Source organism: Heterocephalus glaber, unplaced genomic scaffold, assembly GCF_053883595.1.
Source record: "Heterocephalus glaber isolate CG9 unplaced genomic scaffold, H.glaber_assembly_v1.0 deba00001497, whole genome shotgun sequence".
NCBI lineage: Eukaryota > Metazoa > Chordata > Mammalia > Rodentia > Bathyergidae > Heterocephalus > Heterocephalus glaber.
In genome coordinates, this window is record NW_028258320.1 from 57,956,036 (window position 1) to 57,981,759 (window position 25,724).

At 42.1% G+C, this 25,724-nt stretch overlaps 1 protein-coding gene across 2 annotated transcripts in view; it reads right to left on the reverse strand.

Moving 5' to 3' along the window:
- Dock1 (dedicator of cytokinesis 1) overlaps positions 1–25,724 on the reverse strand; it is a 530,482-nt gene that overhangs the window by 464,901 nt on the left and 39,857 nt on the right. For both annotated transcript variants that reach the window (XM_004838739.4, XM_004838738.4), the window contains exons 2-4: positions 11,238–11,321; positions 5,968–6,008; positions 2,847–2,902 (exon numbers count right to left, since the gene is read on the reverse strand). In XM_004838739.4, the coding sequence (XP_004838796.2) occupies positions 2,847–2,902; positions 5,968–6,008; positions 11,238–11,321 (181 nt within the window). The remainder of the gene's footprint in view (positions 1–2,846; positions 2,903–5,967; positions 6,009–11,237; positions 11,322–25,724) is intronic.

A 25,724-nucleotide genomic window follows, 5' to 3' on the forward strand; every position in this document is an offset into this window, starting at 1 on the left:
GTCATGACAAAGAATGGGATAATGGGAGGGCAAGTGGGGGGATGTGGTTGCAAAGATACAAAATTTCTGTTAGCAGGAGTGAATGCCAAAGTTCTACTGTACAACGTGGTGACTACAGTTAATAACACTGTACTATATACTAGGAAATGGCTAAAAGATTAGATTTTAAGTGTTCTCACCACAAATGACTAAGAATGTGAAGTAGTCCATATGTTAATTAGTTTGACTTAGCCATTCCACAATGTATATGTGTTTCAAAACATCACATCATACACCATAAATATATAGAGTGCTACCAGGGTTTACAAACTTAATTTGTTTTACAATTTTGGGGAAGATGGCTGTGTTTGTGTTTGTGGGGGAAGATGGCCACAGTCATGTTTGCCACCTGATAACAGAGTTTGCGAATGAAAGCAAAATGTTGCAGAATACTTCTGCTTATTAACCAATACTGTACAACTTTTGGCAGTGTAAAAAATTAAAATTTAAAAGCAAGAAAAGAATGAATGGGACAGAGCAGATGCTCAGCCAATGGTGGTGATTCTTACTGGTTGTTCCTAAACAACTGAAGGAGATATCGAAAGACAGGGCAGGGCTGCAGGTCCCAACCCAAGCATTTCCCTGACCAGCTCCAGCTCATGAAACACAGAGAACCACAGAGCCTATGGCACCAGGGTGGGGTAACAGAGAAATGAGAGAAAGCCACGCCTAGCACCTAAAAACAGAGGATCACAGGAGGAAGAGGGCAAAGTGCCTGAGCAGCGGATCAAGATAACGACAGAAAGGGGATATGAGAGCATCAATGTTAAGAAGGGGCTTGACGTGAAATTTAAAGCCTAGAAATGAGGGCACAATATAAGAAGTGTTTTTTTAGGGAAAAAAAGGGATAGACTCAGGGACAACAGAAACATAGCCATCATTTAGGATGTATGAAAGTGAAAGAGGGCCAATTACTGAGAGACAAAGACTCAGGTAAGAGAGAGACCATGTAAGAGACAGAACAGAGGAGAGGGATCATGTAAGAAAGAGAGCACATGAAGAGATCATGTGAGAGAGACATCCTGCGAGAGGCATGGAATAATGAACTTGGAGAACACAGAAGCAGGTTGAGGGGGGAGCGGCCATCACTGCCAGGGATCTAGAGTGAGAAGTAATGCCAAGAAACCTGAAGCATGGGCAAGGCAACATTTCTCCCCTGTCTCACCATGGCTCTGTCTAACTGCCCACACTGGGACACTGCAGACCAGAAGACCCAGGAACAGGAATCAAAAGTGTCCCTGTCTGCCTGTCTGTCTGGGTACATGTGGCTCTACTACTTGAGAACTGAAGTAACTGCTTGTTCACTTTACAATTATGTTTCATTATTACATTTTTACACATATTATTTTATAAAGATCAAAATGCTTTTCAAAACGTATTAGTGCTAAATAACCTGACCTGTAGAAGGATTTTGAAACAGATATGAAGAACATTGTTCTGCTTTAGATCTAGAGTGTGTCCCCAAATCCTCCTGCGCTCACAGGCAGGTCTTTGACAAAGTGACTGGCCCGTGGGATGCTATACACATCAGTGGATTCATCCACTGGGAGTTTAGTAGCCGAGTGAGCTGTTAGGAGACAGGGCCTGGTCAGAAGTGGGTTAAGGGAGGCATGACATACCCTGGAGGGTATGTCTCCCTCCCCAGCTCCTCTCCTCCCTCTCTGCTTCCTAGCTACCATGACATGAGCAGCTTCCTTCCACTGCTGGCCCTTCCACTGCTGGCCCTTCCACTACGCTGTTTGTGTTTGATCTTGTCAACCATGGACTGAAAACTCTTAACTAAAACCAAAATAAATCTCTCCTCCTTTAAGTTATGGGTATCAGGTATTTGACCCTGCAATGAGGAAAGTTAGTAAAAACAAACATTAAATCACACTTTATTCCATTATTTCTATTAGCAGGTAAAAGTTTTAAAACTTTCCTTTTTTTTTTCTTCCCCTTAAAACTTTGCATACAAAACATTTTACTTGGCTTCCAAAAAAAGCACCATTTGCAGGCCACCACCGTTCATACCTCTAAATTATTTTCCTCATTTTAATTATGCATCATGGGACTATAGAGCCTAAGAAGTCCTTTTCGTATGTTAAAAGTACAGTGCTTAGAAAGGCAATTTTGTAATCAGCCAAAGAGATGTCATTATGCAGTAATCATATGATTAGTAATTTTATAATTTACATATTTAACTGAGTGTGAAGATGTAGCAGAGACCAAAAAAGAAAACATTATACTATTCCTTCTTCCAAGTTCACACCTGGCTATTCATTTGCCATTTCTGCCTAATGGGCTCCTGTTCTGCAAATGTCCTTTTAATGATCATATATATCAGTTTGATGACCTCTAGGAAACATACATCACAATTAGATGAAATGTAAATTCATACGCGTCTCAATTTAACAACTGTTGCTTCCCCTCTAAACTCCATTTGTATCACAGCATGCTGAGTCTTCTAGAAAAATGGACTCAGAGCTGGGGGCTATGGAGTCTCTGCCAAATGGAGTAGCTGAGAGAGAAAGCAGAGCACCCAGGCCAGCACTTTCCAAAATCAACCTCAGGTTCAAGGAGAACAACTGCAGCTATGTGGTCTGGCCTCAGATTCTTTCAAGGGCCAAAGCAATATCATACACAGCTCTCATACACACCTATCATACCACAGCTTTCATCACAATTCCCCCTCCCATCCCAAATCTCCTGAACCATCGAAGTCAATCACAGCTCTTATCTTAACCTCTGGATATTATTCCACCATATATTTATCAGCCACACCAAGTATATTACTGCAATTCTTTAAACATGAAAAGCAGACTCACCCTTTTCCTTCGACTATTGCTTCTTTAAGATGAATGTATGAAGCAGGAAATATACCCTTTGAGGAAAAGAAAAATATGATTTTTATTATCAACATGAATACTGATGAAATATCAAATAACGCCCCCCAAAAGGTGGGGTTAGAAGTGGCTGCATCACTACTAATTTCACAAGTCTTATGCTAAGACTCACATGCAGTATATCAAAGAAAACACAAAGCGTAAAAGACAGTAACTCAATCAGTTTGTATTTCAGAATACGCAAACATTAGAAGAAAACAGAGACAATGTGTTTGCAAAAGAAAAATTCCACAAAGACACAGGAAGTTCCTTGTCTTCTCTATAGGTTGGCCCTCATTTCCAGTGCTGACCTTCACACAGACACATCAAAGGCCAACTGATGCCAAGGAAAACACTTCTTAATGATGGTCTCTGACAATTTTCCCCTCTCAAAATGATAAAGACAGTCATCAAAACTTGGTTTAAACCATCGCTTATTACTTGTGCACTGACCACTGACTTACACCATGGGGGCTTTCTCACAAATCTCCAAACAGAGGGACCAATGATAAAATACAGGAAGATATCATGAATTCTGTCCACTCAGCACAACTGTAGGAGGAGCACCCCAGCTTACATTCACTTGGAGCTCTGCGGCAGCAAAGTGCCAAACATACACCTCCATGGTGAACAATGCCTGAGGAAGAAAGTTTCTCAACAGGATGTTCAGTATCAGGTAAAGTCTAAAGTCCCAGGAGAAGCTTTATCAAGAGCTGTAGTCCTGCTTCCTGAGCAACCAAAATGACACCCTCACTAGAGTAACACAGAGCTGAACACAAAGAAGGCACACACTGGGGCCACTATGCTGAGGTCTTGGGCAGCATAAGCCAGAGACCACTTTTCCTGCATGAGATCTACTGCACACAGCAAAAATCCAGCAAGTACACTGTAGCTTCAAGGCACCTGTTGTGGGACAGGATCTTCAGACTAAGTTCTCCGGCATCTGCCCCCAAAAGACCTATGCGGGAGATCCAGAAACCAGACTGCCAATCATGCTTAGAAGAACATGGAGCACCAAGAGGCCCGAACAGGGCTAGCTAGCAGGCACAACTGATCCTAGTTCCTCGAGCCTACCAGAAAAATGGCTGGACTGTCTGTAAAATAGTACCATCGCAGAGAGCCAGTAAAGGGTGAACAGCACAGAGGACCCAATCCCAGATATCCCAAACACCTCCAATCCCAGGATGGTCTGCAGGTGCACATGGGCATCTTTCCATAATGCCAATAGGTGTGTACTCAAGTGAGGATAGGAAAACAAACAATCCAATCCCAACCCCAAGAGGTCCTCAATCTCAACAAACCCACTCCAAATCATGAAGCCAGAGGCAGGAGAGTGACTGGATGAGACGAGACACATCTGGAGGTTTGAAATAAACAACTTTGGCTATGGCACCCAGGACCAGCCCAGATCAACTGTACCTTTGTAAATTTTTATACAAAGGACGCTTGCAGAATACTCAAAGAGTCCAGAATCTTAAGGGCCATGTCCCTTCTCTACCATTGCCTGGGGAGCCCCTTACAAGACTACAACCTCTCTGATGCTTCAATTCCTCTGTCTGCCAAAGTGAGTCTTAAAAAATAACCACATTCCTTCTCAGCTTCACTGTGTCAGTGAGATATAAGGCCCAGGTGTCCTGGTGCAGGACAGGAAGTACCATGGCTTAAGCGGCCCCAGGGAAATGAGAGAGATCGCAAATTGGGGAAGGTGACACCAAATACCAAATAAGCACCAAAGGAGAGTAAATAGCTCCCTAGAGGCACACATCACCAGTGAAGCTGCATCTGTCCTGTGTAGAGGTAGACAAGGGGAGGAGTTGTTAGTCCATAATCCTAGTCTCTTCATTACTAAAGTCTTAAACCATGGCTTTCCCAGAAGAAACTCAAGAGTTTTCTGTGAAAGAATACACCTTTGATAGCAGAAAGGGTAATTTAGTGTGAAAAGAGAATTTTCCTTGGAGAAATCTATTCCACCCTCCACTTGGTTGAAATCTGTCATGTCCAAACTCTATGGCTACAGGTCCTTGCATGTACAGAGATGCACAGCCCAGTATGAGCTCAGCAGGGCCAAGGTGGGAGGTCCTTGCTCCAATCTGCAGGTCTGGCTGACCATTACACCCAATGATGACTCTCAATACCAATTTTCCCTTTCCAAGTGACGGCCACAAGGTTATGAGCAGCTTCTCAGCTCTCACAGAGCTCCACTGATCAATACAACCTGGTTCTGACAAAGGCAGAGAAGGACAGCTATGGTGCTGGAGCTGCTCGCTAATTCCAAAGTCTTATTTCAGGCACAGGAGAGTCCAGCCCAAGATGGAGATAATGATAGGCAAGTTTTAGCAAGTAAAACAAACCATCTGTTAAGCATAATTAGATATTAAAATGTATAAGGTAACATGGACAGCTAACCACAACTTAGAATGGATGTTACTTCCAAACTGTAATATCATAGAATAAAACAGAAAAGCCAAAATTAGGCTTTGCAAAGCTAAGAACGTGAAGGCCACACAGAATTGTGGATGGGAGTGTCCACCACAATGATCTGAGGCATAATTACAGGCTGCACTTTCAGATATTCAAAGAACCACGCGTGCAAACTGCCCTAAAAAAGCATTTTTTTTTTCAACTCAACTTGAATAGTGTAAAAACAGTCACAAGCAAGAGAGAAATAAGTATACAGGAGCTCTGCAAATTTGTAAACTGATCAAGGATAAAAATGAAAATGGCTAGCAGTATTTTATTTTTCTAAAGTTATCCTGTTCAGCTCACTTTCTTTCACAGAGTGCCCAAACAGGATACAAAAGTCTACCAGGACAAAAAGGACTGCACCTTTCAGGACAACATCGACCCAGCAGTTCACTCATGGAACAAAGTTGCAATTGCTATGTACACACATTGCTCAGGAGAATACAATTCAAGGTCATTCACATTTCAACCCATATATTTGTTAAATTCAGAGAAAGAGATATATAAATAAAACTCTTACACACAAATGAGATGGAATTGATTTCTTCTCACAGTTTGATTTATGAAGCGACATGCATTGTGTTTAAAGAAAAGGACTTACCTTCTTAGACTTTTTCCTTAAGGTGTAACCTCTGTACCACCCTATACAAAAGCAAAGTTCAAACTCTTAGTACAAGGAGACACAACAGGTTTCTGCAACATTTTCCTAGTATAGTATGAAAAGTTCACTGCTTTGCAGAACCAGGGAAGTCAGTGATGACCAGAATTTAATAATCCTAACACTAAGAGTCATGACTGGCAATTTTCACAGGTAGACCTCCATGCTTTCATCTCTATTTGCCTCACTTGGCCTTGAGGCGCTAAGAAGCTCAATTTCCAGGAGAATCCTTATCCTTTTAATTAGTGTACCTAAGTAGGCTCCATGCATATGCATTTTCCCATTATCTCTCCCTCTGCCCAACTTGGATCAGGGTCTCTTAAAGTATACACACTAGCACCCTCAGATCATTCAGAGTTGCCCAAACAGAAAACCTATTGAGAGCTAACTTCCTCCTTCTTCAATTCAGAAGAGCTTTGCCCTGGGGCAGCCATGATCTCACAAAGTACTTCTGTGGCAGACTCAGACCACAATGGGAAGCAAAGTTCAGAGACCAAGCACTCAGGCCCTCTGGTCTGGGCTCAACTTCCTATTCCCTCCATTACCAAGAGACAAAGAAAACAGGGAGAAGAGAAGGAAAAACATGATAGAACTGTGAATGGAAGAGCTACTTCAACAGACCAAATGTGACCCCACCCTTTGCACCACCCATTAGGCTAAGAACCCTGACTTGTCTTTACAAAAGCTAAGGGGTCTATGGCCAGTAACCGTCTACCCAATGGACCCTCCCATGGCATGATGACTGACAGATGTTTTCTAACCCCAAATATCTGAAAGTCTGAAAGTCGATCCAAGTCACCTCACTTCCAAAGAGCAAATCAAAGTGTCAGAGACAAATCTCAACTTCACTCCACAGGACAAAAAGGGACCTGTTACAGAGCTGCAGAGATTACTTGGAAAACATAGGCTGGGTAAATCCCCAAAGAGTCACCAAACCTTATGTTGTATATACCATCAAAAAGCCAACCCCAGAATCCAATGACATATGAATGGGAAAACAAATTCAGACAAAAATGAAAATGGCCAGATGTGATGACAACTGACCTTCCACCCCCCTCAAAGGGTCCACTGGGTAGTAATTTTAACAAACAGGGATGAAGAGGATGATTACAAACCAGAAATAAACAAAATCCTCAAGGGATTCTTAAACATGTGTTTGTAAAGAATTTATACAAACAGTCAAGAACTCCCAGGACCCTTGCAAAGAACTTGCTAGGACCTAGTTAAGACCAATGAACCCACTTCTTTTTCTAAACAGGTTGAGCAGGGATACTGTAGATACTACATATCCAGGGGCGATCTGGAACACATTTAAGGGATTATCTGCTGATAGTCACAAAGTCAAGTACTGTACAGAGGTCTTAGATATGCTAACCCTGAATCATTGCCTATGTATGACAGTGTTCATAGCAAAATGGAAAGGGAGGGCAGCAAATCTAATAAGTTATTCAAAAGCTGTATTCACTCAATTTAAAGGATTGTCCTTTATCCTATTATGATGTCCTTCCTGAATTTTCAGCATTAATATGTCCTTTCTTTTCTACAACTGACAAAGGATTAATGTCCTAGAATATATAAGGAAACATCACAGAGACAAGAAAAAGTCAGCAGCCAAGTAAAAACAAAAAGCAAACTATATAAACAATGTATGAAAGAAGAAACCCAAAAGACTTACACATCTAGAAAGAAATGTTCAAATTTCATAATAAAAAATGAAAACTTAAAACATACCATCAGTGCAGTTATTGAGAGTGGGAGAAACCAGATTGCTGGAGGACATGGCAGTCTATGAGAGTTAAAGGTCGAGTGTGGACGGACGACTGCTGCCAATGAGGGTGCAGGAGGCCCTCCTTCTTACCCAAACTTTGAATTCCCACACCTGAAATTAGCAACCAACTGCCTCCTGGGAAGAGAGCCCAAGACATCTCCACACCCACGAAGAGTGAGAGTGACTCACGATGCTCACGGGAGCATGATCTAGGGTAGCAGGAGTTAGAGACAATCTGAACCCCCATAACTGAGAAGGGTGGTTTGTAAAATGTGGGCCATGGATGGAAAGCAGTTAGAGCCACAGGCTAAATAGACACAGACAGGAGGAACCTACTGGAAAGGAGAGCCTTAGTAAAACTGTGAGACACAGAATGCGAACAAAAGTATATGCACCCCAAACAGAGCAAAAACACAGATAAGAGTTCACTTCAAACAGAGCAGAACTTGGGGGCTGAGGAGTCTTTGGTCTCACTCAGAATGTCAACAGATACTAGTATCTTTTTTAATGGCCTTTCTAAGCAAAATGTAAGCCCATAGTCCTCTCCCCCAGATTTTCTGCATGTGTTCCTTCATGTAACTGAGCCAGACAGAACCTTACCAGGCACACAAATACAGAAACAGATTGGACCCAATCTCTGCCCTCCATGAGCTTATAACCCAGAGGACTCCTAAGACAAACCACAACCCCTCGTGCATGACAGCGCTCAGTATGAGGGGAAGAGGATGTCACTGTAGGGGGTGAGGGGATACGACACAATGACCACCTGGCTCCAAAGAAGGGATGAGGCTAGGCAGGAGATTCTCAGCTAGGATTGACAAATTTGTAGTTTTCTTCTGGGCAGGGCTTGCTAGTAGCCACCACCTTGTCAAGAAACCTGCTCCAACAAGAGACACCCACCCAAGAGACAGGGGACAAGCATGACAGAATGCTTGACATTAGGGAAGACACAGCCCAGCACAGGAAAAAGCCATTTTGGAAGAAATTACTTTTGAAAATTTAAATAAATCGCCAGGGATTTAGCTCAGTGCTACAGATTCCCTCAGGTACAGCACCCAGTCTCTTAGGACTTTTATGGAAATAGTAGATAGCAAAACTGGTACTGCCCCAGGCACACCAGAATCACTAACACACCAGGGATGTGGCCTTACATGTCCTGTCTGGTTGGGTCTGGACACTGCAGAAAGGCAGGAGCCTACACTAAATGACCCTTCAGAGGTCTTCCCATCTCCAAAGCGACCTGGAAGATGCCTTTTCTTTGCTCTATGCTCTAAGTTTTCATGAGTCCCAAAAAAAGAAATTAGCCATAATGTGAAAGTAAATGTATTCTTTGAACCTTACTTAATAAAGCATGATCATCTTTTTAAAAACCAAAGAAGGGGAGAAAGCCAGGGTGGGGGGTGACCACCTAGAAATTACATTCTTTGGAACAAGCTGGGTAATATCCCCAGAGGATCACAGTGAAAAAGAAAGTCAAGGTTGGAAAACAAAATTTTTCTTGGGGAGGGAAGCTAAACTCTTAAGACAAACCATGAAACGTAAACTGAACACAAGGAAGATCCAGGAAAACAAATAGAAGTACATTATTCTATTTTATTTGAAGATGATAAAGACCCCACATTTTCCAAACATGAAACTAGTTCCCTAAATGCATTTCTCTGACCACATTCTGATTAAAACCAGAAAGTTAGCTGTCAAGAAGAGAAATTCATAAAGAGTTTTTACAAAGGCTGAAATGTTTTAATCTAGTAAGGAAGACTGGCTTGCAAATGACAGTTTGCTGAAAGACCCCTTATGTCAGCTGAAAAAAAATCAAACACCATTATCAGATTATTTGGAAGTTAAGTGTATCACAAGGAACACCGACACGTCTAAAAATGGCACTATTTAAAGAGCACATTGTCCTTCTGAAGCACAGAATAAGACACTGCAGTCCCCACAAATCTAGGCTTCACAGGAAATCATTAGCTATTCAAGGATGATGTCACTGCTTCTTACCCAGGAATGCAAGTTCAACTGACCAGTGGCAAAAATAAAAAAGACATCAGAGCATTTCCTTTAGATCTGAAAAGTGTCTCAGATGAGAGGTTTGATCCCTAACCTCTACTTAATTTCTCTGTTTCCTCTGAGCCACTGGTAATATGTGCCAAGAGTAGATAAGGAAATCCAACTGTCAGCTGTCAGAACTGAAAAGCAGACAGAGCCCGTCCCAACTACTCATTCGCTTAAGGACTGGCTGTGTTTTACACAGCTCCAGCTGCTTCTGGGCATATGGCACTAAAGCTACTCTTTTAAATCTCAGATGAGACTTTCTTAGGGTAAAAGGTACAAATGGAATGGAGTTCTAAGTTGTCATGCATCAGATGGGGAAATGAGGGCCACAAACATGGACATGTCAATACGTTTATGCTTCTCAGGGGTGTCTGCCAGGGTCACTGGAGCCAGTTGCAGCTTGTCTGGTGCACATGGGCTCATCACAGCTCATTCCTGTGCAAAGTGATTTTTAAAAACTGAGCTCAAAGTTCAATGTGTTGATTACTATGTCTTAAACTTCCTCTCCCACTTGCAAGGTTTTAGTTAAACCTGGTCTAAAAGCAATTTTGCTATTTACATTATCCATCTTAAATCAGTTCTTTTTTATTCATATGCTATGTGAGAATCAGTGCTTCTAGCAAAAAATGAAGCCAACAACATGAAGACACAATTTCCAGATTAAAAAAATGCTTTTAAAAAAAGTCAAATTTATGACCGCTTCCTTTCTAAGCAATAGTAGCCACAGCATAAAATGAAAGATGGCCCTCTCAAACAATTTACAAAACATTAAATACAAAAGGCAACTGTCCGCAAAAACTGAGGCCACCAGAAAGCCACTGTAACCAATAGTATATCGACTGACTATAACAATTGTTTCAATGAACTACATCCCACATAACTGTGACAATCTGCTCACTACTAAGAAAATGGGGGTCACAGATAAAATGCAAAAGGAAAGGAAATTAGAAGTGACAATTGTGCTTCCTCTGGGACACGCCGTTAACAAATCAAAGTGAGAGCACAAAGAAAGCTCATAATTCCCATCGAACACATCAAAACATCAAACTAAATCCTGGAATATCTTCAATTTATTTTTCATCAAGCAGTTGATTACTAACAATCAAGATGTATATATACTTGCAAAATAAGGAGGCAAGGAAGGTTTTTTCAGATAAAAAATGGGAATTTTTAGTTTTGAATTGATATTCATAAAGCCATATTTAATTAACAGACAGCTGCCTCACTATGCTTGCCTGAAATGGAATCCACTTGCAAGAAATGATTCTGAGAACGGAATGTAGTTACCTATATTTTTGTAACAGGGAAACACTTTGCTCAGTTATTTTTCCCACTAAGCAAGTATTTCAACTGCTCAAAGCAAAAGGAGAAAAGATATCAAAATAACACTCACCTTCATATGTTTCTAAGATGTGCACTGTGTCTCCTATTTGTAAAGAAAGTTCATCCGCTCCCCTGGCATCATAGTTATAAAATGCTGTTGGGAAAAGGAGAGGAATATATTAATAGAGGGAGAAGAGACTGTGCTGCGTTGTTTTCACTTATTTTCAATGTTTTTTAATATTGAAATACATTTAGTCTACATCCTCTCTGACTACCCACAAAATCAGCCTTTTCTTCTACATAAAAGTAAGGGCTATTAGTGTTGAGTTGCAGAAATTCATAACTGCCTGTAACACCAGACTACTGTGAATTGTTTTATTGTGGCAAAATGTCTATGAGGCAAATTTTGCCATTTAAACCATTTTATGGGTAAATTTTAGTGTGATTAGTCACATTCTCAATGTTGTGCAACCATCACCCCATCTATTTCCAAAGTATTTTCATTACTACAAACACAAACCCTGTACTCACAAGTAGTAACTTCCCACTCCTCCCTGAGGCCACTGGAAGCCTCTAATCTACACTGGGTCCCTCTGAATTTGACAGTTTATATAAGTAAAATCGTATAGCATTTGCCTTCTTATGTCTGACTTCTGTCACTTATTATAATGCCCTAAAGGTTGATCCATAATATCATGTATCCAAACTTCATTCCTTTATATGCTTGAATAATATCCCATGTAAGTCAATATTTACAATAAAAAGGACATTCTTAACAGCATTTTAATTGTCACTTCAGGTACTAAATTTTATTTCCATTAATAGACTGTTTTCTAATTTCCCACCAACTTCACAAAAACTATTCTTTGGAAAGCAAACTGATAAAAGTATCACACAACCAATGTTGGCATTAAGACAATAGGTGATATTAAAAATCACAGCCGACAAAAATTCATCCCCATTAAAGGAGGAATCCTTAAAGGCTGGGAAATACAGCTCAATGGCAGAGGGCTTGTCTAGCATGTGCTGGGTTTGATCACCAGCACTGCAAAAATTAAAATAAAATTAAAAAGAAGAAATCCTTAAAATTGATAATGATATGTAAGAAATGTCTGAAATCTCAAATGTTTATCATTCAGCCACATTTGTCCTCAAGGGTTATGGAAGAAGCAATTCACACATGTAAAGGATGTTCCAAAGTGTTTAGGCTCAAAAGGTATTCAAGTAGCCCACTCATGATTTAAATACACACACACACACACACACACACACACACACACACAGTGATATCCCTCTTGTACAAGTCATGATACTTGAAAAATTGTAGCATACAGTGTAAAATTCATCTTAAAACTCCTGATCAAATTTCTTACCCATCTACCCAGGACACCCCAGCCAGACCTGGTTATCCTAAGTAATGCCTTTCCAGTGTTACAGCTCTAAAATTCTCTCACAACATTATGTGCAAACTCCTGTAACAAACCCCTCCACTACCTGACCTCACCTTCCTGCCCACCACACACTCCCTTCCCTGGGCCTCTTCCCACTGAAGGGGAAGCCAGCCTGACCCACATCAGTGTGTGCGAACCCACTCTCCCTTGCCCAATGGTAGGTGCACCTTGCCAAGAAAATCAGGCCCACCTATGTGCTTGTTCTTTCAACTCTGCTCCTCCTCACAACCTCATACTTCGTCTCTTTTGTATCTTGTTCTCCATGAGCCAAACGCATTTTAGATGGTGTGTTAAGATGTCCCCAAGTAAAAACCACACACTTTTCACTACTACATGCCTCCGACTCCAATAACAGGACCAGGTTTAGCTGCACTGAGCTGCCTGAGCTGTTCTGAGCTGTAACACAGGTTAGAATTTCAGGACCTCTGTAGCCTCCATAGGGTTCATGTTCATTGTCCCTGGTGACAAACAGGATGAGCAGGATAATACCTCTACCCATGAACACCTGTGTGGCCTCCAGCACACCACCACCTTCTCAAGCTGTAAAGAATAACAACACCTGGGGATTTAGCTCAGTGGTTTCACCGCCTGCTGCGCAAGTGCAAGGACCCGAGTTCGATCTCCGGTACCAAAAAAAGAATTAACAACACCTACTTCACAGGATTGTGTATTTTGTGTCTTAAAGAAAATAGTATCACTGGCGGATGTGACATAATGGGGCCCACAATAAACACTGAGTGCTGAAGCCCCTTGCTATGATGTTTATATGGGTTCCAGAATCCTTTTTAAAAAGTCAAAGCAAGGATATTGCCACCTGTTCACAAAAATTCTAAAATACTAAAAACCATCCATAGACAGAAAATTCCATTTTCTAATTTATAAAACATTAAGTATCCTCAACTGACAGAGATGGTTATTAGCTGTTACTAAGTTTATTTAGCATTTTATAGTGAATCTTTGAGAGGTAATAACTGCATCAGGTACGTAAGCCCACAGCATATGCTAAACTTCCCCAGTTCAGCATAACCATATTCTTAAGCCTTTAGGAACAGTAAGTGATAAATATCACCATCTTAGCAGCATCTCTACTAACATGCCTTTTCTGTTACAGATACAGGGAAAAGAAGATGTCAAAAACAATAAAATGAGGATGGCAAGTACACAAGTTAGGATCAAAAACTACAGTGGGTATTCAAATTTTTTTTAATTATTACAGTAAGAGATGTACTGCCATTAATCCCCCTCAAAATACCTCCCAACTTCCTTCAACCACACTTATCCCATCACTCTTGCCACTTTCTGCAGCAGTTCTGGAAGACTACTTTTGTGAATGTCTTTAGTTGCACTGTCTCAAAATGTTCAAAATGTTAAACTTTCGTGACCAGTTTCAGTGTGGGGACAAGCCAGAAGTCCTATGCTGCCAGATCAGACAAAAAAGGTGGATAAAGACATGCCATAATGTTTTTTGACAGAAATTGCCATAAATATTTGATCAATGAGGGGAGATCAAAAACCATGGTGAATGTCTCCCTCATTGCTTTAAATATACCGATCCCATCATTCCTGGCTATGTGTATTTTACTGTATTGGTTTTTCTTATTTGAAATGTTCACTGTATCTTTGAATCACCTCTTGAAAATACATTCATGTCACATGAGCCTAAAGACATAATCTCATAAATGAAATGAAAAACAGTCCAAGAGGGGCATACAAAGGGCCCTAAATCACAGAACAGGGTCAGGACCCCAGCATCAGCTGCCCAGTCCTGGCCCTGTGTTCCAGGTAGTATTAATGACTAAAAATCCCCAGATATAAAGACAAATTACAAGACTCAACAAAATAAGAGTATTTGACAAGGAGGGTGGGGGTTGGAGACAGAATAATGGTCTTACAAAGACATGTCCACCTCAACCCCCAGAACCTGTCAGTAGTACCCCAACATGGCCCAAAAGGATGCTACAATGTAATCTAGCTCAGGATCTTGACATGGGAATGTTAATCTAAGATCATTCAAGTGGGCCCAAAGCAATCAAAAAGTCCTTAAGACAGGGAGTTAGCAAAGACAGAGTCCAGACAAGAGGATGTGAGGTTCAAGTGTCATTAAAAAAGGAGGCAAAACTAGCCCACAAATCCAGCAGTGTCTACATATTAGAAAAGGGAAGGGAGTGTGTTCCCTCTAGAGCCCCTGGAGGAGTCAAGAGCCCCTACCCCACCCAGACTCCTGCATTTAGGACTTCAGATCTCTAAAAGGAGACAAGAATAAATTCGTGTTGTTTTAAAGTAAATACAGTTTATGGCAATTTGTTACAGCAGCAATAGAAAACCAATACAAAGAGGTATACGAAAAATTATTTGAAAATCATATTTTGTAGTTAATGCATTTACTCCAATGGAACAAGATCTTTTCTGCTGGCATCTGAATCCAGCTACGTCCAAGGCTATAGTGCTAATCCTTGAGTGATATGAGAAAAATGAGGACAGTGCAAGAATTTTTTAAAAAACAAAACAAAATTACTGAATGTAAAACACTAATCCCTATTGATTATCTGATCTTTCAAAGCTGCTCCATCACAGGGGAGAAGGCAAGGATGAGAAAGAGGAACAAAATCTTGTGCTTATGAAAGACGTTAAAGATAAATGGAAGCCAGGCTTAAAATATCTTCACCCAACAGCACACAGACTTTTTGCTAGTCATGGTAAGTTCTCTACCTTTCTGATCTGCTAGTGTCTGGGAACTACTCCACTAGTGAATATGGGCATTGTGTCTCACATCTTCCAAAGTTCAGCAGCAGCCTCCCTCTGGGTGATGGGCTTGACAATTTATTGCTTATGTGGCAAGTGAAATGGGAAAGGGTGCAAAGATAAACCAAGCAAAGTTCTTTCTCTGGATGGTTTGTGTGTATTTGTTTTCTTTTTCTTAAAAGAGCCAACAACAATCCAGAGTGAGTCAGTACAAGGATCTTTTTACCAAAATAAGAAATCAGCACTCTAGCCTATGCCTCGTGTGACTTATATGTAGCAGAGACTTGGGAAAGGCAAAGCCATCACCTCTGCTCAATCTCCTGATCACCTTGGAAACAGCTTCTCAGTGATATCAGGAAAGAACTGTGACTATTGAATCCACAAGGAAGAGAGGAAGGCTTCTGCACCAATATTAATAACGCCAACAGTGATGATACCATGGTTGGTCCTACTGCTGCTGCTGTGTTGATGACATAATACCGGGACACCACAAATGCTGGTGCTGCTACTAATGGTGCTGATGGTGCTGCTGATGATGGTAAGAATGGTGATAATGACAGTGGTGATGATAATGATGGTGATCACACTCATGACTGTGATAATGGTAGTAATAATGATGACAATGATACAACAGTATTGGTTGTTGCCTACTGAGCACACTCCAGGGACCAGGCAAGGAGATAAGAGATTCATATGTTCAAAAGTAACTATCACTCACAGCAGTCCAGTAAGATAGATACACATTTTTTCCCCACTTCTCTCAACCAGGGTTTACAGCAGCTCAGAATCTACCCATCTGCAAGCAGCCAGTGCAGGAGCTGAACAAGGACAGGCGACAGCCTGGATATAGTCTGGGTTTCTAAACTCTGCACAGATGGTCTCTCCTCAGCCCTCAGCCACAGACAAGCACAGCCCTGTTGGGCTCAGGCTTCCTGCTAACGGCTCCTCTGAAAGTTGTGACACTCAGCTTGGAGCTCCCTGACAAGCAAATCTGCCTGTGCATTCACTCTCCATTCCTAAGGGTCACCCATGACTAAAACATCCTGCTAACGAATTGCTCATTCCTTATAAGGAAAATTCCAGAAACAAAAGGTTGGTTGGCCATTCAAAATCAATAATGCAATTTACCACATTCACAGAGTAAAGGATAAAAAACAAAATGATTATCTCAATTGGTACAGAAAATGCATTTCATGAAAAGTAACTGTGAGTCAGCAAAAACACAAGCCTACTTGACTAGTCTCATGAAAAAAACCCACCACAGCCCATCAACCCACTTAACAGATTAAAATACAGAAGCCTCCAGAGGAGTTCTGACATACTGAAGGTGGCACAATGAGCTGACAGCAGCCCTGGGACCCTCTGTCTTCCCTTCCACGCTATCTCAGTGTGCACATTGCTTGGTCCAACTCTTCACCACCTCCCTGGAACTCTTTTCGCTTCCTTCCACCACCACAGTTCCTCTCCTGACATATTACTCCACAACACCGCCCACTGCCCTTTGCTCTATGAAGGGAAGGACAGCACAGTTTTCCAAACCCCAGGGAATCTGATCTCAACCCACTGTGCTATCCCATCACAGCCCACTCACCCTCTTGGCTCCATCTCTCCTCTCAGGAAACCCCAACACTGTTCCTCCTCAACTGAGAATGCCCTTCCTTCCCACCTCTTACATGCCACAACCACCACAAGTCTACAAAGCCCACTTTTAATTCTGCATCCTTCTCCAGGTCCCAACTAATTCTGTCTCTCTCCCCCTACAAGCAAAGGAGAATTAACAAGCTTGCTCTTGAACTTTCCTATAACCTCTGTGCCATCCTAGGACCTTGCAGAGTTGCTTATGTATACATCAGTCTCTCCCACTAGACCACAAACTCCTTGAGGGAGGTAAATGCACATTAACATGGACTTTCCCACAGCAGCTAACACCATGCCTTGCAGGCATTCAGTGAAAATTCACTGAATTTAACCAGATCACAATGTATCCCCTCTTGTGTGGTTCTGCAATACAGTGAAAGAAAACCTTTATCATTTGTTCCTCTTTAAAATGTTCTTGTCCTCTGCAAAAAGATCCAGGGAATAGAGACTTTTCCAATCAATTAGAGAGACACAATAGTAGCTGTCTAGGGTCTGTTTTGGGTCTTTTCATGTAACCAGTTAACCCACTACCAGGTGCAAAGCCTCTTAGCAGTGAACGAGAAGGTGTGGCCTGGGCACCCATTAATCCTCTAAATCAACTTGCCTCAGAGTTCCTCATGCTATCCCACACACCCTTGAAACATGACTTCAGGATATCAAGTAGCAACTTAAAAGCTAATTAAATTCTTTGAAAAAGTCAACTTGTGAAAATGAGTGGCTCTGTTTGTAACCTCAATCCTTTGGTCTTGTCAAGGGCATGCATGCTCTCAAGGTGGAGAAAATGCAGACCATGACCCAAATGAAGGGGTCGGGGCCTGAGTGTGCCCCCACAGAGCTTCACTGCCCAGCCCTGCACCAGCAACATACACTCAGCATTTTTCAAACCTCTGTCAGCCCAGCTCTTATCCTCTCTCAGCTGCCACTGAAACTGGAGAGGGAAAGTGAGCCACACATAGCCCCAGGAAGCAAACTCAGCCCAACAGCCTGGCCTCTAAGGAACACACTGAACTACTGAAAACATACTGGGTAGAAAGAATAAGAGTAGTATACACATCTTCGGAACTTGACCCCAGGGCAGAGGCCAGCCCCCCAAACCCGGGGCTTGGTGAAACTGGAGAACAAAAGAACAAGGACAATTATATAGTGAATAAGTTCAGCAATCAACACTACTAATAGTACCAGTGGGAATTTGTTACTAGTATTCACAAAAGGACACAAGCATCTGGCAGCATCAAGTAGCACCCATTTGGAGCCACACACTGCATTTCCAACAATCTGCAAAAGGAGACTGGCACCTGTGTCGCTGCCAGACATTTGCCCCCAAATCTGACTGGTTGACAGAGCAGACTATGGGGCCAATAGGCAGACAGAGCCTCCCAGAGAAAGGGACCATCCTGAATCAGCACTCATTACACCATGTCACAATCCTTTCATCACCTCACTTCTCTACCTCCCACCTCTATAGCCTCTCCCAACTGTGACTTCCTCAAGTTCAAATTTTGTGTCTTATTTTGTGCAACCTTCTAACAACACCTGGCACAGAGCAGATTCCTTAATACTGGATGAGGGATGGAAGGAAGGGAAGTTGAAGAAAGGAAGGACAAAAGGGAAGAAGGAAGAAGGTAGGACAATTTGTAGTGCCTGGTTCTAACAGTGCTACTAAATATGTGTTGTCTCTAATATTTTGTAAAGATGAAATAAGTAAAAATAATGAAAGTACTTAGAAATAAATTTAACCAAAGGAGCAAAAGATCTGTACGTTGAAAACTACAAGACACTGCTGAAAGAAATTAAAAGAATAAATGGAAAGACATTCATGTTCACTGGGGGAAAGAAGTAATACTGCCAAAATGTCAATGCCATCCACAGATTCAATGCAACTCCTACCAAAATACCAACAATGCTTTTAAATAAATAGAAAAATCCATATCAAGGACTCTAGAATAGCCAAAACAATAATGAAAAGAAAGAACAAAGTTGGAGGTCTCACATTTCATATTTCAATACTTATTATAAAGCTACAGTAATAAAAACAGAGCGGTAACTGGCATAAAGACAAACATGGATCAATGGGACAGAACAGAAAGAAAAGAAATAAACCTTTGCATGTAAGGTCAAATGATTTCAACAGGGGTGCCAAAACCATCAATGGGGAGAGAGCCGAATTTTTAACAAACAATGCTGGAAAAAACTAAATATCCTTATGGAAAGAAAAGTAGTTGGACCCTTATATCCTTCACAAAAATTAACTCAAAATAGAAGAAAGACCTAAACATAAAAGCAAAAACTATAAAACTCTTAAAAGAAAACATGACATTGGATTTGGCAATGATCTCTTGACTATGATACCACAAGTAAAGCCAAGAAAAGCTGGACTTTGCCAAAATCAAAAAGACTTCTGTGCATTAAGATATTATCAAGAGAATGAAAAGGCAACTGACAAAATGGGAGAAATTATTTGTAAATCCAAATTATTTGTCAATTTGATAAGTGATCCAGAATATAGAAAGAATTTCTGCAAATCAACAACAAAAATGGACAAAGAACTTGAGCAGACAATTGTCCAAAGCATACAAGTGGCCAATAAGCAGAAAGAACAATGTTCAACATCAACAGCCAGTTCAAAAACTGCAAAGAACTATCATTTCATACCCATCAGAACTGCTATTATTCACCCCCTTACCCAAAAAAGAAAAAAGTCTTGGCAAGTTTGTAAAAAACTGCAACCTTTATATTGCTGGCAGGAATGGAAAGTGGTATAGCTACTATGGAAAACTGTGAATTACCATGTGATTCAGGATTTCTACTTCTGAGTACATACCCAAAATAAGTGAGAGGGGGGATTTGAACAAGTATTTAACACCCATGTTCACAGCTACATTATTCACAATAGACAAAAAGCGGAAGCAACCCTATGTCCACTATAGGTGAATGAATAAATAAAATGTGATAGATGTATACAATGGAACATCTTTTGGCCCTAAAAGGAAGTAAATTTTAACATGTACAATGAAGACATTATGAGGACATTATGCTAAATCAAATAAGCCAATCACAAACAGACAAATACTATATGATTCCACTTATATGAATTTCCTAGAATAGTTAAATTCATAGAAAAAAATGATGCTTGCCAGGGGCTAGGAAAAGGGGGAATGGGGAGTTAAGTGTTTAAAAAATACAGTTTCATTGGGGACAATGACAAGTTCTGGAAGTGGGTGGTGGGGATGGTTGGCCACTGTACAATTTCAAATGACTAAAAGGGCAATTTTTATGTTATGCAGATTGTATAACAATTTTACAAAAGAATAAAAAGATGCAATGAAGAAATGTAAAAGATGTTAAAGTAAACAAAGAATGCTCCTTATTGGATTTCGCGTCTGCTGTAGTGAGAACTGTGAAACACTCAGTGGTTCCCCACATACAAGCTCCAGTGAGTTCAGCAGCCTCCCCTTCTCAGTTTAATACAAAGGTGCAAACAGGCAAGAGGCACAAGGGGAAGCTCGGGGAGATGAAGTCAAGGTCAAAGACCCCCTCCAGATACAGCTCTGTACCTGTGAGCTCCACATTCTATGAGAAAGCACACTACTTTCAAAGTCACCATGTAACTCCCTTTGGATCTGTAGCTTTCTTTCTTAGGAAGAGAGATTATTTCTCTGCCAATAAATTCCCCTGTGGCTGTATTTCAGGCACTGTTTGGATATTAGAATCAAGGAACTCATCTAAATAATTAAAGAATCGGAGCAGGGGCATGGTAGGATAAAGGAACTGTCATTTGTTACTCAATATTTCTTTCTGCCTTTTGGACAGAAACAGGTGGGAGGGATGGTGAAGATAAGAGTGTGAAAAGAAAAATATAAAAGAGCCTTTTCTCAAATTCTAATTGAACTGATAGATACAATTCAAAGACATTTTAATATCTTTCTTCAGAATAAAATATCCCTATACGCCTTCTCCACAACTAGCCAGAACTATCTTATTTCTATCTACTCCAAAAGGTCACAGTGGCAAAATATTTAGGGTTTGCAGGAAGCACCCTGGGTGGTCCTGAGTGTTGGCTTTATTGCTTTTCCATGGCAGCAAAAATAAGGTTCCACTTTCCTACATTTGCATCTTTCATGAAGTCAGTTCTGGCATAGAAAGCTGCTGACTTCCTTATTGATGGGTTTTTGCAAATCCATCCACAAATAAGAAAAGACTTAGCTGACGTGAAAATTATCAACTTTTACATTGAATTTTGCTCAGCAACAAAGAGATGCAAAAACAAGACAGAGGGAAGATTTAATCTCTTTAATCATCCTTCTTCAAGACAGAAAGGTTATTGCAACCTAGGAAAATATATGCTATGAAAAAGCACTTATCGTTCGGGTAATGGGGACTTTACAGTGACCTCCCTGGGACAGCCCACCTCTGGCTCCCTCTAGTTCTGCACTGCAGACCAGGTAGCAGTGGCAGACGCCAGTCCCAGGGGACTGCAGATGATGGCCCCAGTGAAATTCCCCTTGGGGACCAGGAGCAGGCAAGCACTTTCCAACGTTTGATTTGAGAACATCCAACTTACTCCAAAATAAACCTGGCCAGGACCTGCACTTCCCCACAACCAGCCAAAAAGTTCTATATAAAGGGTGCAGAGAAAACATGCACAGCCCCAGGGACCTTCAAGGGCAGCATCAAGCTGAGTCTCCACATAAGGAACACACGGGAAAAAAACAGTATGAAGGATTAGAAATATTATGCTTGGAACCATTTATTTGTGATACCAGGTGAAAAGATTACTTTATTACCTCCCATCTCCTCTTCCCGGGCTTGAGAAAATGCACAGATGATATATTCTGCAATATATGAGGCTACACTTTCTCCTCTACTTTTTCACAGGTATCAAGTCACCAAGTCTAATATTAATGGTAACCAAAACAGAAAGGGAAGGACAAGGAACATTCAAGAATGATAATTTGCTTTTCCTAGTGGCAAATGTTATGCATGTAATACAAAATATATACGTACGTGTGTGTGTGTATGGTGTGTATGGGTGTGTGTGGGTGTGGGTGTCCAATTCACAAATAAAGCCAGCAATCAACCTGGGGGAAGCCTCTGTCACTATGTAAACTGAGCAGTTGATCTGAACCATGAAGGGATCCGTGTAAACTCCCTCCTTACACTTTGTCCAGATCTCACTTCTGCCCACTATGGCTCTCCGGACCACTCATCACTTCAGAACAGAACTCTTCCCTATTACAGTAAGGCACCCTCATACCCAACAATACGCCCCAGACACCTGCCACTGGCTGCTACTCACTGTTAGATGTGCCTATCACAGAACAGGTGCACAGCGAGTGCCAAGTGCAGCACACATAAGGGCCTTGCCCCAGCTTCATGCTGCAGAAACAGCTCCTGTGGAATTCTGTGGGGCTGCTGACCCTCCTGTCTGCACTGACTCCCTTTACAGCTGCCCTGTACCTTCTTCATTTCCACATCCATGCCTCACAATGCCTGGCACCCAAAGTGACGCACATGTTTATTAATTAGTCAATGTAGGAACTTAAGGTGGTAAAATTATGACCTGGATTCTAAATCCATAGGAAAACACCATGGTTTTGTTTGTCTTTATTTCACATTAAAAATTACCTAACCTGGGTCTCTGGCAGCAGAGACAACATCCAAAGGTCTAAAGAGATAAGATGTCCTGGAGGTCAACCTCTATACCAGGAAATACAGCACACTTTACATCACTTGGCCAAGTAGTACCCGAGATCATCCAGGGCACCAACGTGCACAGCCTCCTGATTGAACTGCACACCCTCCTAGGGCTCCTAGGGACTAAAAAGGCGGAGCAGGCCACAGCTACTTCTGTAGAGGTTCTGCCCATTGAAAACAATGCCTGGCAGCCTCAGGCCTGACCAACCCAGCCAGTGGTCTGACATCCCAGGAACACTCACCAGTGAACCTTCCCAAGAAAAGATCTGTGCAACAGAAACAGCAACAGCTAAGCAGTGCCAACCTGAGAATAAAGATCCCCAAACCACTGAAATTAGGAAGATGTCGCTAGAGCCTTATTCCTATACTGAAATGTGTTAATGCTCTGATACACAAAAGACTGAGCCTTCTAAAGAAAACCTCCCTGGTTTATCAAGCAGGGTCCTGAACCTCCCCCTTCAGTTATACACTCCCCACCCTCCTGCCGTATAAGTCAAGATGCCCTCATCATCCAAGACCAGCTTCTGCTCAGACCTGGGCAAACATTCTATGCCCAAATGAAAAAAAAAAAAAAAAAAAAAGAGTCCTCCCTGTGGTCCCTATGTGCTGGCACTTCCCTTTCAAACCTGCCTCCACGTGGCTGGCTTCTGAAGCCTCAAAAAAGCCCACGAGTTAAAAACCACTCAGTAAAAGAAGCAATAGCCATGGGTAGAATACAAGACAGGGGAATCTAATAGCTCTAACTACATGCCGCGAGCCATGTAACAAATATAATATTTATACATATATAAATGCATTCATATCTATCTACATATCTATATTCATACATATACTTTCAACAGATAAAATCAAATGCACAATCTAGGTGATCAGTTCCATTAAGTTCTGGATAATTTCATATGCCATATGCACCAAGATAAGAAGAGTTCCAGAAAGCACTCTCATGCCCCCTCTAAGAAATTTTTTTCCCAAGGACCTTTTTCTAATTTCTATTACTAGAGATGAGTTTTGTCAATTCTTAGAATTCATACACATGGAATTGTATGAACTTCTTTATGTCTGGCTTCTTTTGCCTAACACTATGAGATTCATGCATATTTGTTCTTTTTAATTGTTGAATACTACTGTATTAATACAACATAATTATTCTCCTGTGAGTAGATGTTTGGCTTATTTATTTCCAGTTTGTAGCTATTTACAAATAAGACTACAACAAACTTTCTACCATGAACTTTTTTGTGAACATGTTTTCAACCAGCAGTAATTCCAGCCTTGATCATAGGTGTCCCCATTTATTGAAAAACTGTGCATTGTAAAGGCATCTGAGGGCAGCAGGCCCCTCAAGGCTGAAGGGTGACTCCCCAGTCCGCTGCACCTCCAAAGGAAGAGGCAGCAAAAGGCCACCACTTGGAAGGATGCCCTTATCACCAAGGAAACATTTGGGTTGGGGTTTTTTTTGTAGTTAGTTGAAATTCTTGCTCTGCAGTGTTACATTACTTAGCTTTGATAAAAAATAAAACTGAAGATTAAAAAACAATCAAGCCCTCTTTGAGAAAAACAATAACGCAAGGCACACATGGGGTGTTAATGAAGGAAGGCGCAGGCTACTGGAGGGAGCCCTCCCCACAGCCCTCCTCTCCACATGGAAAGGTTTCCACCCTTCATTCCCTCCCACGTGGCCGCGTGTCAGATTACAAAGCACTTCGCCTCCTCCTGTGCTGACCCAGCCTGCTCCAGACCACAGAGCACAACCCATCCGTACTTTCTCCACTGCGCATTCAGGGAACAGCAGGCACACACACCTGTGCACTGTACCTGAGACACAAAGGGGCCCCTCCACACCTCTCGCTCCTCCCCAGGGCCCTCTGCACAGTCCCATTTCAAGGCTGGCTGGGCACTCACTCCCCCAGAGCCCCACACTCACTGTGGGAGTAAAACATCGGCTCCTCCCCAGGCCTCAGATTTGTACATTGGGGCCGGGAGATGGAACTCTGTGAGGCTATTTCTCGCTCTGTGAAATGGGACCATGGGAGAGAAGGCAGCACCTCTAGGTGGGGATGGGACAATGAACATGAAGGTTTACCCAGCCAGGGGCTACCCCAAGACTGCACACAATAAACAGCAGCTTACATTTAAGTAGGGTCAGAGTACGAAGTGAGGACCTGTTTTTGCAGCGATGCAGGTGGACAGCAATACTGCTGACATCTTGCCAGCTTCCCACAGGGCATCCTGGCAGGTCTTGCTCCTGTTCCCAGCCTCCCTGCACCCCCACCCCCAGTGCCTGCCTCTCCAGCCACTCACTCACATGGACCAGCCCGGGACATGGTCACTTCTGAACAAACGGGCGAGATGCTTATAGGCTGCCTGGCCCCAGCCCGCGAAGGTCCACAGTCGCCTTCAGAGCCTACAGGCAAGGACCAGCAAACACTCTTCCCCCCACCAACTCCTTCAGGGTAATCACAGGCTTCCAAAACCCCAGCAGAGGGCTGCACTGTAGAGAGTGAAGGCTTCTTAGCTAGCTGGCTGTGAACACTTGCTGGGGAGAGTCCTGTGGCCATGGCCAAGCAGCCCAGACCCTGCCCTTTTATTCCAGAGGGAGAACCAACCCTGGGCAGAGACAGCTGGGTTTGGTCCAGACACACTGCTGGGGAGAAGAGGGAATTCCCACGTTTACAGCAGGAGCTGGAACAAGGCAGGGAGAGCCCATCCCAGCACAGCCTGGAGGGAGAGAACTGAGGTCCTGACTTGGCCAGACCTGGATACCAGCCTTTCTTGCCTGCTTTATCAGCCACAAGGACAAGGCAGATCCCACGCCTGCCCTCTGGCCCTGCTGTTGGAGCCAGTTAGTGTGCAGCATAAGTTCCCGGAGGACATAAGACAAATCTTTCCTTAGTTAATCACTTGATAAATTTGCATTCCTTGGACTGGGCCCAGGAATACAAAGATACCACTTGGTAATTACAAGCAGTGTGTGCAGGTGGGCTGCCTGCAGAGAGAGGGCCAAAGATCCGATCACAAACCTTATGCAGTGA